The 12,868-nt window shown below is 38.7% G+C and overlaps 1 protein-coding gene across 1 annotated transcript in view; it reads right to left on the bottom strand.

Annotated features, from left to right (window-relative positions):
* The window catches only part of LOC139741025 (ankyrin repeat domain-containing protein 27-like), a 47,917-nt gene extending 39,099 nt beyond the window's left edge, over positions 1-8,818 (bottom strand). Inside the window, exons 1-3 of the mRNA XM_071651614.1 lie at positions 8,700-8,818; positions 4,527-4,676; positions 3,442-3,564 (exon numbers count right to left, since the gene is read on the bottom strand). Coding sequence (XP_071507715.1) covers positions 3,442-3,564; positions 4,527-4,634 — 231 coding nt within the window. The 5' untranslated portion in view covers positions 4,635-4,676; positions 8,700-8,818. The remainder of the gene's footprint in view (positions 1-3,441; positions 3,565-4,526; positions 4,677-8,699) is intronic.
* Between the last annotated feature and the right edge of the window lie 4,050 nt (positions 8,819-12,868).

The following is a 12,868-nucleotide window of genomic DNA, read 5'->3' as shown; positions in this document are numbered from 1 at the left end:
CAAAGTTCATTGAGGCTGGCCCAATAGACCATGCCCTGGTATGGGCCAACAATTTTCCATAGAAAAGAAGCTGCATGGATTCAGAATCATTTTGCCTAAATCTCACCAAACACACACAACTGAGGCAAAATTATATTTCAAGTGTTCAAGTGACATATTTGTGGTGGGTACAATCTTTGATGTCATAGAGATTTCTTTTTATGACAACAAGAAAATAAGTTTTCTCAAACTGTCAGGATTTTCAGTGATTAAAATCCAGGTAGGGTAACCTGGCTTTGGTTTCAATAAAGACAGGAAGCACAACTGTTTGTGCAGTTCACAAAAATTAAATTTTGGAATTTCTAAGAAGAAATATAATAGCATATTTTCATAGAATACTTTTCAGTCAAATCATCTGATTTTGCATAATATCCTCTGCATTAATAAATACCCACAAGTTTATTCTAAAGGGAGACAGTTAGAGTATACCACAGATTGAATGATATGATAATTATTACAATCACACAGGGTCTGAAACCGGAGGGGGGGGGGGTGCTCTCCTGACTTCTCCGAGCCAAGAGGGCCAAACTGTCAGGTTGGGAAGGAAGCGTCTGTCCATGACACGCTTCTTGCCCATGGCCATGAATAATCATTCTCACATGACAGACTTTGCCGAGGGGATACACCGACACCAACAAAGATAACCACAGGACTAGCAATGCTCGACACTGAAAGGCATTTCTACTCCTCTTCTGTCTAAACCCTGCCTCCTATAATTCTTTTTCACTTTAAATTTTACCTGTTAGTGTTATACATGGCACTGACCACTGGAAATGAACACACAATCAAGTAATGGGCACACATGTACTTTTCACAGGGGAATTGAAAAATTCAAGGCATTATTCATTTATTTATTTTTTCATATCATTATATTTATTTATTTCTTTACTTACCTTTTTCTTTGGGGGGGTCCAATACTATTGTTATGATTTCCAACAAGGAACAACTAAATCTGATTTCAGAGTGCTTTGCAAACAAAAAAGCAACAACATACAATGGCTAATTAACATTTACATGTATGTGAGCTCTGAATGGCACTCATACTAAATAATTGCAGAGAATCAATTAAACCAGAAAAAGAAAATCATCTCTTGTTTAATGTTGTCCCACAAATCCATCTTTGTATTGTTGTAGCTTACAGAGGGGTTGGTCCATCACAAATCTTTTAGTTTCTTTGCTTTTAGTGGTACAGCCTACAGTCTATGGACGGGCATACATGATGATAATCCCTGTGAGACTGACTTTCATTGAAAAATAATGAACTCTGATAAAAACCAAACAAACGAAAAAAAAATACAGGGCTTCAAGCAGAGCATACTTTGCCAATCGGTGACCCACCCTAATACCAGATGTCTTTTACACAGACAATCGCAATAACCACAGTATGACCTTAGCCTTTCCTGTGAGAATTCAACAGGCATGATGTGGTTAGCATATATTGGAGCCTATACTATACAGCTAGTGTGCAAGCTGATACTTGGGCAATGACAATCAAACTCTGAATCTTGTCAGAAAGAGCCGACGAACATTAATGATCATGGAGGGAATAATCAGTTTGTGTGCAAACTGCTCATTTTTTCTTTTTTGTTCTGTATGTAATGCAGATTTTGACTGAAAATCATGCTGCTATAATTCTACATGGCATTGTTTTTTACTTTATAAGAATTATCATTCAATCATTCCAAGTAAGTCTTCAGACATACAAAAATCTCTAAGACCCTAAAAGGTAAGATAGACAATACATAAACTTAGGAAAGTAATCTTTGAGATATATTCTGACAAAGAAATATAGGTGAAAGACATTCACAGCTACATGCAAGAACTTGGCTGTACTGTAAAAGCTCTGATTTCTCAAAAAAAAAAAAAAATCTTTCAAACACCAATGTTTTTAAAGTGACATCAGAGCCTTAACCCAGCTCTAGCATCTTCTTTAGACCATGACACTTGAATATTACAAGATTGTTTTCATTTTGTCTTTTTTCTAAGTGGGACAGTTTTCTCCCATTGCATGTTAAGCTGAACTCTAACAAAGCAATATCAAGCTAGGATCATACTGTTCAAAAGTCTATAGATCTTTACACTACCAACAATGCCCTAAACGATGTCAGACAATTGACCGAGAAAATTCCAACAAGGCCATTTGACATTGGTGAGCTGTAGACAGCAAATACAAGACTTGAATTTTATGATTCAGTAGCCTTGATTGATAGTAATGACAGGCTATTATCAGTGGCGGTGGCAGTATCAGACATACAGGAAATGTCATCACTACCAAAGAATCTTGTCCTAGCCTTGCCATTTGGATATAGTGCACGCCAAGTACTTTTATACAAACATGTATCACTCGGTCTTGGACATTGCACCCTGTTGCTTGCATAGTCTGAGCTGATAGGAAGTACCCTGATGTTCAAAACTAGAGGCGAAACAACGTCAGCAATAACAAACATCAGTGATGGAGAATTTTACACTACACCAAAATGTAGACACAACACCTCTAGTCATGAGAGCTCCATGTTTTCTCATATTCAACATCAAATTAAACATGAATGATGTACTAATACAGCATGGGTCTTCTTTACTCGGGGTAGGTTCCTCAGTATAACCACTTTTCACCCTGCTGAGGGCCAACCATAATCCCAACCCTCAACATTGCACGTGTTCTTACCAGTACACCTGGAATGGGAGGGAAATGATGAATTAAACTAAGTAACATCTTGTCTAAGGATTTTTTTTTTTAACCACTTAGGACTCAAAACTAAACACAAAGTTGACTTCAGAAAACTACAGTTGTACATGACTGAACACTGGTCAAATAAAGCACTTCCAAGTGATAAGAATTTAAAGAATTGAATGGTGTGAACTTTTTTTTTATCCTATACTGTAAAACCAGAATTTTTTGAGTGCATTCAAATTTTGTGAATTTTGCAAAAGCCAAGATTCATGAAATTAAAATACATGCGAAAGTTCTTGTTTACACTGCATGTATATGCACTGAATGCCAGGGGCAATTCCTGAAAATTTCATGCCATGAAAAAGGCTGTTGGCTCCAATTTGCGGAAATTTCATGCCACGAATATTTCTCGCTTTACAGTGAGGTTGCCTCTTTCTTGCGGATTCAATGCCAAACTAGACATCATACAAAGAGGCAAAGAACACTTGCCCTATTCACAGACATGATTGTTTCATCTTTTGTTTTTATCTTTTATGTCCGATAAATGAGTAATTAATGAACAATTACCTCTACTAGTGCCAGAAAATCTACCATTTGACCAGTTTGCATACAGCTGCTTGCATAAAAATGTAGATTCTGCAGATGTTGTATTCCATTATCAGAACATACTGTGACTTGCTAAGAGTTTGTTTCATATCATAATAAAATGTACAACATAAAAGCATTCTCACCTTCTTGTTGAGTGAATGAAAGACATTGAGCTGCTCATCCTGTTGTGGTTGCAAAATGTGATTTTCAAAGTCAGCCTGGCTGAGAGAGATCCTGGTGAAAACACCAGTTCTTGGTACACAGATCTAGAAATACAAGACAATGATTGTTAACTATTAAAAGGAACCTTTTAATAACAGAACAACAATAAAATAGTATAAGATCTTTGGCATGGATAATAAAGACAAGTGAATAAATCAAAAAGTAGTCCTATTCTAAAGAGAACGTCTCTATCACATACACTGCATGAAACTCATGAAACACCGGCTAAGCCTTCACTTTAATACAGTGGCGCACTTGATATCATCAGTGGTTGTATTTTGGTTCAATGTTTCAAGAACAGGACTGTATCCACCAGGAATAAAAGAACAGATATATTTTCCTCTTTGTGTCATTTTGATGGAGATGTGTTCCTACCTTAACAAGGTTTATCAAAGTAATTGCTACATAGCTATTTGCTTTTAAAACTGATGTAAGAACATTGTACTTCATTTATTGGCCTAAATGGGGGGGGGGGGGCAAAATAAGAAAAGCTGATTCAATGGGTTAAGCTATGAGTCAAGTGTGTTGAGCTTTGTCACTGCATAAATCAACCATTGCTATTCATTCTTGAAACCCTGAGTTGATACTGTTGATATAGATATCACAATAAGAAAAAACAAAACAAAACACCTAAACCCCACAGGTCTAAAAAATGTTGGTAATACCTTAACAATGAATGAAATACTCTTTACACAGCAAAAATCAATGATAGTGTTTATTTGTAACTAGTATAAAAATCTGTGCATTATAAAGAAAAATGCAAAATGCGCAAATGGACAGGAACCTCATGGCCAGTCATGAAGTTATTTCAAGTTTTGAAAATGATAATAGTAGTATCATTATTACCATCATTGTTAATATTATTCTTATCATCATCATCGTCATAATTTTCACTACTAGTTTGTTATCAATGATAATGATGGTAAAAATGCTTAAGTAAAAATATGACAGAGAAGATATCAGATCTTTAAAAAGTACATGTGGAGACAATGGTGAAGATTATTACCATGCATCTCTGCTGCGTTGCCTTCTGATACAGATGCTTGTGTTTACTCTGGAGAGTGGTGAAAAACCTGTTTTCTGTGATATCCTCATCATACCCAGCTCTGTCCATCTCATTTTTGAGGGTTGATCACCAGTCTCCTCACATGTCTCACTGTCAAACATAATCAGAGGAAATCAGTTGCACTTGTTATGCCATGAGAAGAATGCAATGGGAGAGGCATACTGTGCTGTACAACAAAGTGTTTTGCAAGACAGTCATAAAGAGTAGTTTTGTTCCTTTTAACATCTGTGTCTCATTAAATAAAACAAAAACTAAAAACAGAGGTAGCTCAGTAAACTTACATTTCATACAAATTATATCAGAGTAATAATGATGCATACTCTAAGCTTAGCACAATAATTTGCAAGTAACATACAGTAGCCAGGGTGGGCATTACTTCTTTCATGACGGGGTGTTACCAACCCACCAATCTATATTGTACTTGTCCATCTGCCCATGGAAACTTAAACTCACTATCACTATCAGGCAACCAAAACGATTTGACACAATTCACTTGTTCAAAGTATACATGTAAATATTTGGCCCTTGACCACAGAAACATTCAGTCAGGTGGGAGAAATATCTTTGAATTGTATTGCCTTACATGATAACTCTTTCACTGTCACACAGAGCACCTCCAAAAACAGCAAACACGAGGGCCAACATGCCAACCAGACACCAAATATTCTGATTTTAGAGCATAAACTGAGCACACTGCCTGTGTACCCAAATGCAAAATATTGTTGTACTGTAACTTCTACAAACTTGTATTGGAGCTTGATCTTCACTTTGGACAAGCACTACTGGTCCTCCCTACACCAGTCTCTTCCCTAGAGAATATGTACATGTCTGTTGACCCATCATGCAAGATTTGTAAGATTTGCAAGATTTTATTGACTCTATGGACCCCCTCTTGGGGTATGAGAGTACAAACATATATATTTGTAATATATGAATACAAACATATATAAAGTGACAATTTACATGTTCATGTGAAAATATGAACAGATATAAATAAACATGTTTACGAAACAAGGCGTAAAGGACGTTTAACTACTCTACCACTACGTGTACACACATTCACATCTACTTTACTTTCTACAAAACTACTGTCTTTCTTCTTTGGTTTTGAAGAAAACTGAAACATCACAATTCTGACAAATTTGGCTAGTTTTTTCAAATGGCAAGCATTAGCTGAATTGAATAGTTTGGCCATATATGTAATGCACTTGGTCTACTACAGTGTAGGTAGGATAACTTACAACTTGAAGGAACCAACGGAAGTCTCGACAGGACTACCTACTACTTCTGTGTAGTGATGATGATGATTACCTGTCGTCTCCTTCCTTCATGCTACTTGTGTAGATTCTAATATTATAATATAGATTCTAGATCTAGAATTTCAGGAAATGTAGCTATGTGGCCATTTAGATCCCATTCAGGCGATTCACTTTGTACTCATCTGGAACTACAGGAATTGCATGTATACAGACATGGCAATACTGGACAAAATGGTAATTCCGAACCACACATCTCTACATATGTAATATTGACATTAAATATATGTGGGACTTAGTAGACTAGCCTCACTGAGCATTGTTTGGGCTGAAATCACCAAAAATGTGACACAAAAATGTAGAAATGCTAAGAAATTCACATTCAATGATTACATTTTAATTTCAGATTTAGAAGAAGATGTTAATTTACAATGTTCCACAAGATTTTATCGCACAAAATTGTTTGAAATGTTCATGATACACCTTTTCCCGTACAATACGAAATTTGAGTTTCATTTGCCATTTTTCGCTTTGTCGTCTGCCCGATATGAATGAGTCCGATGAATCGTCGTGGGTATGAATAGTGATTCTGGTGCATGAGTAAGATGTGAAAGATGTTGATTACTCCATTACAAAAACGCAATTTTGCACAACACAAAACATAACTTTTTGCAGAGCTTATGGATTAACTTGAAACGTATATTTTTTCAAAAATCACAGTGAATGATTCACATAATTTTGCAAAATTCACAATTTTCAGGACTTTGTGAATGAATGGTATTATTTTTGCTTGAAAATTTCATCCTTTGAATATGGAATTCAGAGCAACAACAAATTAGCGTCCAGTACAAATACTCCCCTACTAATTCTCTATACCAGAACCCGGTACTCAAGGCAAAGCTTATTCGGAATAGGCCCACTTATATCGGTAGGCCTACTGGTATATACAGGTTTATAGAATGGGTAGCGAGAATCCTGCGATCTCATTGGTCGAGAGTTATGTGTTGATTTTTACTGGCCGCACGCTGAGCACAGTGGTAAACATGTTATCGCGCACTTGTAGCAAGAGTACGCGTACTTGTAACAAAGGTTCGCGCACTAAGCAAGCGTTCGCGCACTCACTACGAGACGCCTATTGGCTATAAAAACAACCATGCATCAGTTTTTACTGATGCACAGTTGGCCATGCGTCCAGTAAAAACTAATGCACGGTTGGCCATGCGTCCAGTAAAAACTGATGCATGGTTTGCGGACCCTCGTCTACGGCAAGCCAAAAGGAAATGCATCCAGTAATTTTGTCATCGGGTATACACGATAGAAAAATGGGTTTTTTGGCAAGAAAATTACCCATTCTATAAATCAGATGACGCACATGTCTTTTCGTGCGTCAGTCGGAATACAGTGTGCATGCGGTAACTATGGAATTTAGCCTAAACCAACTCAGCTTCGCCTCGTGGGTTAAGCATTCCATAGATACCTTACGCACACAATTCCGACTGACACACTCAGACCTGTGCGTCATTTGTATAATGGTATTACCGGACAGCATGGTAATTCCGGACATGCACATTTCTGCATACTAATGACATTCAATATGTGCGTGGCTTTGTAGACTAGCCTATCAGAACGTTGTATGGACCAAAATTGCGAAAAATGTGACACAAAAATGTAAAAATGCTAGTTTAGAAGAAGATGTCAGTTTTCACAAGATTTTATCACGTGAACTCTTCGAAATGTTCATTTTAGGCATTTTACCGTGCAAAATACGATATCTGAGCCTCATTTGCCGATTTTTTCTTTGTCGTCCACTTGGCAGGAATGTGTAGGGTGAATCGTGGGTATGATTTGATTCTGGTGCAAGGACAAGGTGCGAAAGACGTTGATTATTCTATTACAAAAATCATCATGTCCAGAATTTATATAATGCGATTTTACACAGCGCAAAAAGACAACTTTTTGGAGAGGATTGTATTTCAAGTCTATTTTCCCAAAATTGAAGTGAATAAATTGTCACAATTTTGCCGAACTCCTTATTTTCAAGACTTTGTGAATAACTTCGTTATTTTTGGCCAAAATATCACCCTCCGAGTACGGAATTCAGAGCCACGGAAAAAAAAAAAAAGCGTCCGATGATACGATCATCTCTCCTACACCTTGTACCTTTAACTACGAACACCAGAGGCAGACGGTACCACTACTACCACCAGTAAGGAAGAAGATCCCCAGGCCATGCCATGGTGCGCCCGGTGCAGGGATATAAACCTAAACAGTTTAGTCGGCAGGGTCAAAGATACACCCACACTCGACAGTGCACAGGGCATACAGATAGTACACTCACTCTCATCTCACAGTCACACTCAAATGAGAAATAAAGTCACAATATCATGACAAGGCCACAATGCCAATGTCAATGATGCATGTGATGGCTTTGACTCTTTTTTTTTTTTTTTTTTGCGTGCAAATTTACACCATGCACCAGTCAGTGCTGGTCACGCAGGTAGGGTCTAAATTGACTAGAAAAAAGTACTTGAGTTCTACTTGTTAGTGGGTCTACTGGAATACTGTTGCTAGGCCTAGCAATGCCTAGGACTCTAGGTATTTAGTGTAGCCCTACTAACAACCTAACAACACCTTTAAAACTCCCACTCTGACTCTGGTCCTACAAATGTGAAAATTGATAAACACAACACCGTGCAGCTGTGTCTATGCTCTGAAGCTGAACAGTCGTCAGAGCCTGAGGGAACATGTTGAGGTTGAAGGTACACAGTATCTAATTTCAACCGCCCGGGCAGCCGCAGTATCCTACTTTCATGATCATGACTTTCTCACTTTCAGAATTTTCTTGCAAAGTTCTTACCTGTCTGCACCGTGATCTGTAAACAGGTATGACTATTCAGCTAGCTGGGGGAATAAAGTTCAGAGTGTAGACTGCGGTATCAGCTGTGCACTATAGCTCCCTGGGCTAAGTGAATGAAGTGATGGTTGTGTACGTGATGATACGGCTAAGAGATCTTACACATCGCATGCATGCACTACTAGTATAAGGGGGTTGGACAACTCGACCGCGGGATAAGTCGTCCCTGGACAACTCGTCCCTACCCCTGGACAGCTCGACCGGGTCGAGCTGTCCAGGGTCGGGTTTGCGATTGGACAACTCGACCCGACTTATTTTGTTGCATTTTTCTTCGTGAAATCAATGATTTTAGTCGTGTCCATGCTTTGATTGAGAGGAGTGATATGTGAAAAAGTGTTTTAGTGAATTCATACAACATTTTCTCGATTTTTCTGCTAATACGGGGCAATAAATTTACGGTATTTTTCCAGTTGCGAAAATCTCGGTTACCAAGCTTTTTATCGTGGTGACAGCCAGTACGAAGTGATCAATCTGTTTGGAAATCTCCGTCAAATGATGAGAAAAGATGAGCAAAAGTTGATTTTCATGGTAGATACGCATTTATTCTACCCTCGGAGACATTTTCATATGCAGCAAAACCGTTTTAGTGACAAAAAAATGAACAAAATCCTTGCCTGTCGAGTCGCCTTAGCTCGTGATCGTACGTACGTACGTCGCGCGGTGGGCGGGTGGAGCTGCACTTCGTCCGAGGCCTCAAACCAGTGCCACATGCGCCGGCGCGCTCCCCGGCCCCGTGCGTAACCACGTAGAATTGAGTTAAAAGAGCAACACACGTGCACTCGATCAATTTGTTTCGAAATTTTCCGTCAAACAATGAGAAAGATCAGCATAAGTTAATTTTCGAAGTAGATACACATTTCTCCTACCCTTGGCGACATTTTGGTATGCAGTAAAACAGTTTTAGTAACAAAAAATGAACAAAATCCATGCCTGTCGAGTCACCGTCGTCGCACGCAGCTGTGAGCGGTTCACTCCGCAGCCGGGTCGGCACGTCACATGTGGTGGGCAGGTACAGGTGGAGGCCTCAAGCCTGTGCCACATGCGCCGGGGCGCTCCCCGTGCGGAACGAACCAACCTCGAACTGAGACAAGTTGAAGAGCGACACACTCGGCACAATACGGTGAGATACATTTTGTTTGAAAATTTCGATAAAATGTTGAAAATCAACAACCGTTGCCTATTCCATATTAGTATGTTTTATGTTCTACTTTTGGAAACATTTTTATAAGTAGTGGAAACAGTTCAGCTTGAAAAATGGAACAAATTTTGGGTAGGTAGGGGTAGGCCAGGCCTACTCAGGCTACTGTCCCCAGGCCCATGCCCTGTCTGTTGGACGTCTGTCGCTCGAATCTGGTAAGGTTCCTTACGCATTCGTGAACAGGAGGGTGTATCACAAAGATTTTTAGTCGAAGTTGAAATTTAACTGAATTCAAGATTGTCTGAAATCATGGTATGCTGTGTGTGCCTTCAACAATGTTGCTCAACTTTCTAATAAAAATGAAAATTTTGGAGACATTTTTTTCATGTGGCCATCAATAATCAATAAATTTAATACAAAGTAAAAATGAATAACAATGTCTCAACGGAATTAGGCCTACTGATAATTTGAAGCGGATGATGATTAGCCTAATGAAATTAAATAAGGAAACCAGTGGCAAGCCATCATTTTTAGTCAACCTTTAATTAAATTCAACTTTGTGAAACGCAGTCACAGGATGCTTGCAGCATTCCATTGCCCATCCCGTCGCTCCTCACAATCCAATGCAATGCTGATGGCAATGGGGTGGTTCTGTTGCCGCAGAGCAGGAGGGTAGGGCGTAGGCAGGGGCAAACCAAAGCTCATCTGCTCGAAATTAAACGGGGATATCAGACTCGTCAATACAAGACCCCCACCTTTTTTTTTTCATATCTTCGAATGGTCAGTCAATGATTATGAACTGCTCAGGCCAGCATGGGTACAGGCACAGCTCTGCAATTTGGTGCATACCACCATTCATGTCTGCTATACATTCTTGCATTATACTTACAACTAATGTCATAGAGATCTGAGATCAAGGACTGACACCTAAGGCTGCGTTCACATAGAAGTATTTGGTATTCGCTATTCGCTATTCGGGCACAGAGTACACCATCAGGCATCACCCGCACCGTCAACTCACCATCCCATGCAGTGAGGATTTCTTCCTCCTACATCCCAGCAAATGTTATCAACAATTTCTAAACTGCATCAGAATGTCAGTCTACATGCTTATTTTTGCTAAAGGGCAAATGCAGACCAAAATTGTCATTATTTCATAAACGAGAGATGGTATACGCTGCAAGAAAATCAAACAAGCTCGATTCCCACTTTGCTATACTATTTGCAGCTATTTGGTACTTTCGAATAGTGCCCTCTTATGTGAACTGGTGTGAGGAAATCCTATTGTTCGATTCAAGCTATTCGCGTGCCCTCGCAAACGAGCCCCGAAAATATTTAGTATACTTCTATGTGAACGCAGCCTCAGAGTCTACTAGTTCTAAATTTAAGTACCATGGTACCCGGTACGTAACATTAGACCTAGGCCCTACAATCTACAACTAGTTCTAACGCGGGTATGCTTGCATTTTAAATCCTCAGATATGTAACCTTTAATATATATTGTTGCCAGTCCTTTTATATAAATTTATTAACATACTGATTGCGTAAATGCAGCGTTAGATTCAGTGGTGGATCCAGGGGAGGCCGCACTGGGTGCACCCCCCCCCATTCTTTTTTTTTTTCTTGTTGAAATGAAAGAAACAACAAAAAAAAAAAATAGGGAAGGGCCGCATCCCCCTCCCATTTAATTTTGTAAAGGTGCCCCCTTCTTACGGTATTCCTGGATCCGCATCGTTGAAAATTTGACAATCTAATTAGCATGACTTTTCAACGTTTTGGGACTTTTAGATTGCTGTCGGTATAGGCCTATCTAAGTAGGAGATTGTGGTGCAACAAAAAGGATCGAGGTGTAGACTACAATGATTTACAGAAAATTCCATTTACCATACTTTTTTTTTTAATGAAATTAGTATGTCCCTATGAATTCCTTTGACCATTTTTCTGGTTTATGTATGACTTGTATTGTTGTTTCAAAGAGGTAATGGTAATAGAACAGGTCTGCCAACTCTCACGCATTGAGCATAAGACTCACACATTTTGGTCCTTTCTCACTCTAAAACTTTCTTTCATTTGCATGCATTTCTATTGATCTCACTCATTTTGACTCCTAAATTATAGCATTGGCCTATGGAAGTCTCACTCTCAACTAGTTTCCAGTGTTGGCAGCCCTGTAATACAATGCAATGGCTCTTTCTTAAAATGCACTAGCTTAAAAAATGTTGTTGATTTGTTTTTCTATTTTTTTTTTATATTGCTGTAACCATGCCGCACATGTCAATATAAACTTCTTTTTAATTATCCAGAGATGTTGGCACCAAAACGTAAGAAATGTATTTCTACTTCTAAATTAAAGTAGGACAAATATAGGACCTACTTTGTCTGTTTAGTTGAACTTTTGTTTTTGCTTCCATTGTTTTTGCTGCCAAACTTTTTTAGGTGATCCGAGTATCCTCTCGGATCACCTTCTGTATCTGTACTGATTCTTTCTTTCTTTCTTTCTTTCCTTCTTTATTTAATTTCTCCTCAAAAGTTGTGCAGAGGTTAGCTAAGAAGAAGATGAAAACACATTTTCATTCATATCTCATTAAGGGAATGGAATTTTTCAATGAAATTTACATCACATATAGTTCAAGTTAAGCTGATTCTACTCATATTCTCAAAATTCATCTTTACCCTTAAAACGTGCGCGTACGCACGCGTTGAAATATTTGTATGCTCAAATCGAGCTCAGATTTTTTTTGCACACGTTTCAGACCATTTGGAGCATTTTTTGAAAAATTGAAAAAAATCGGACAGGCGCATACGCGCGCGTGCATATACGCACGCACAGCTCATATGCAATAGAAATTTCCCGTTTTTTCACTTTGACTGGATGTCTGTAATGTCAAGGAATATTTCTACCAAGTTTCAAGTCAATCCGACTCAATATGACGTCATACAGGCCCGTCAAAGTTGAAATTCTGCGCGCGCGTCA

Source organism: Diadema antillarum, unplaced genomic scaffold, assembly GCF_040938485.1.
Source record: "Diadema antillarum isolate AM-2024a unplaced genomic scaffold, OU_Dant_1.0 seq00000897_RagTag, whole genome shotgun sequence".
In the NCBI taxonomy this organism is placed as follows: domain Eukaryota; kingdom Metazoa; phylum Echinodermata; class Echinoidea; order Diadematoida; family Diadematidae; genus Diadema; species Diadema antillarum.
Note: the sequence above shows the minus strand (reverse complement) of the source record. Positions and strands in the feature narration are given on the sequence as shown.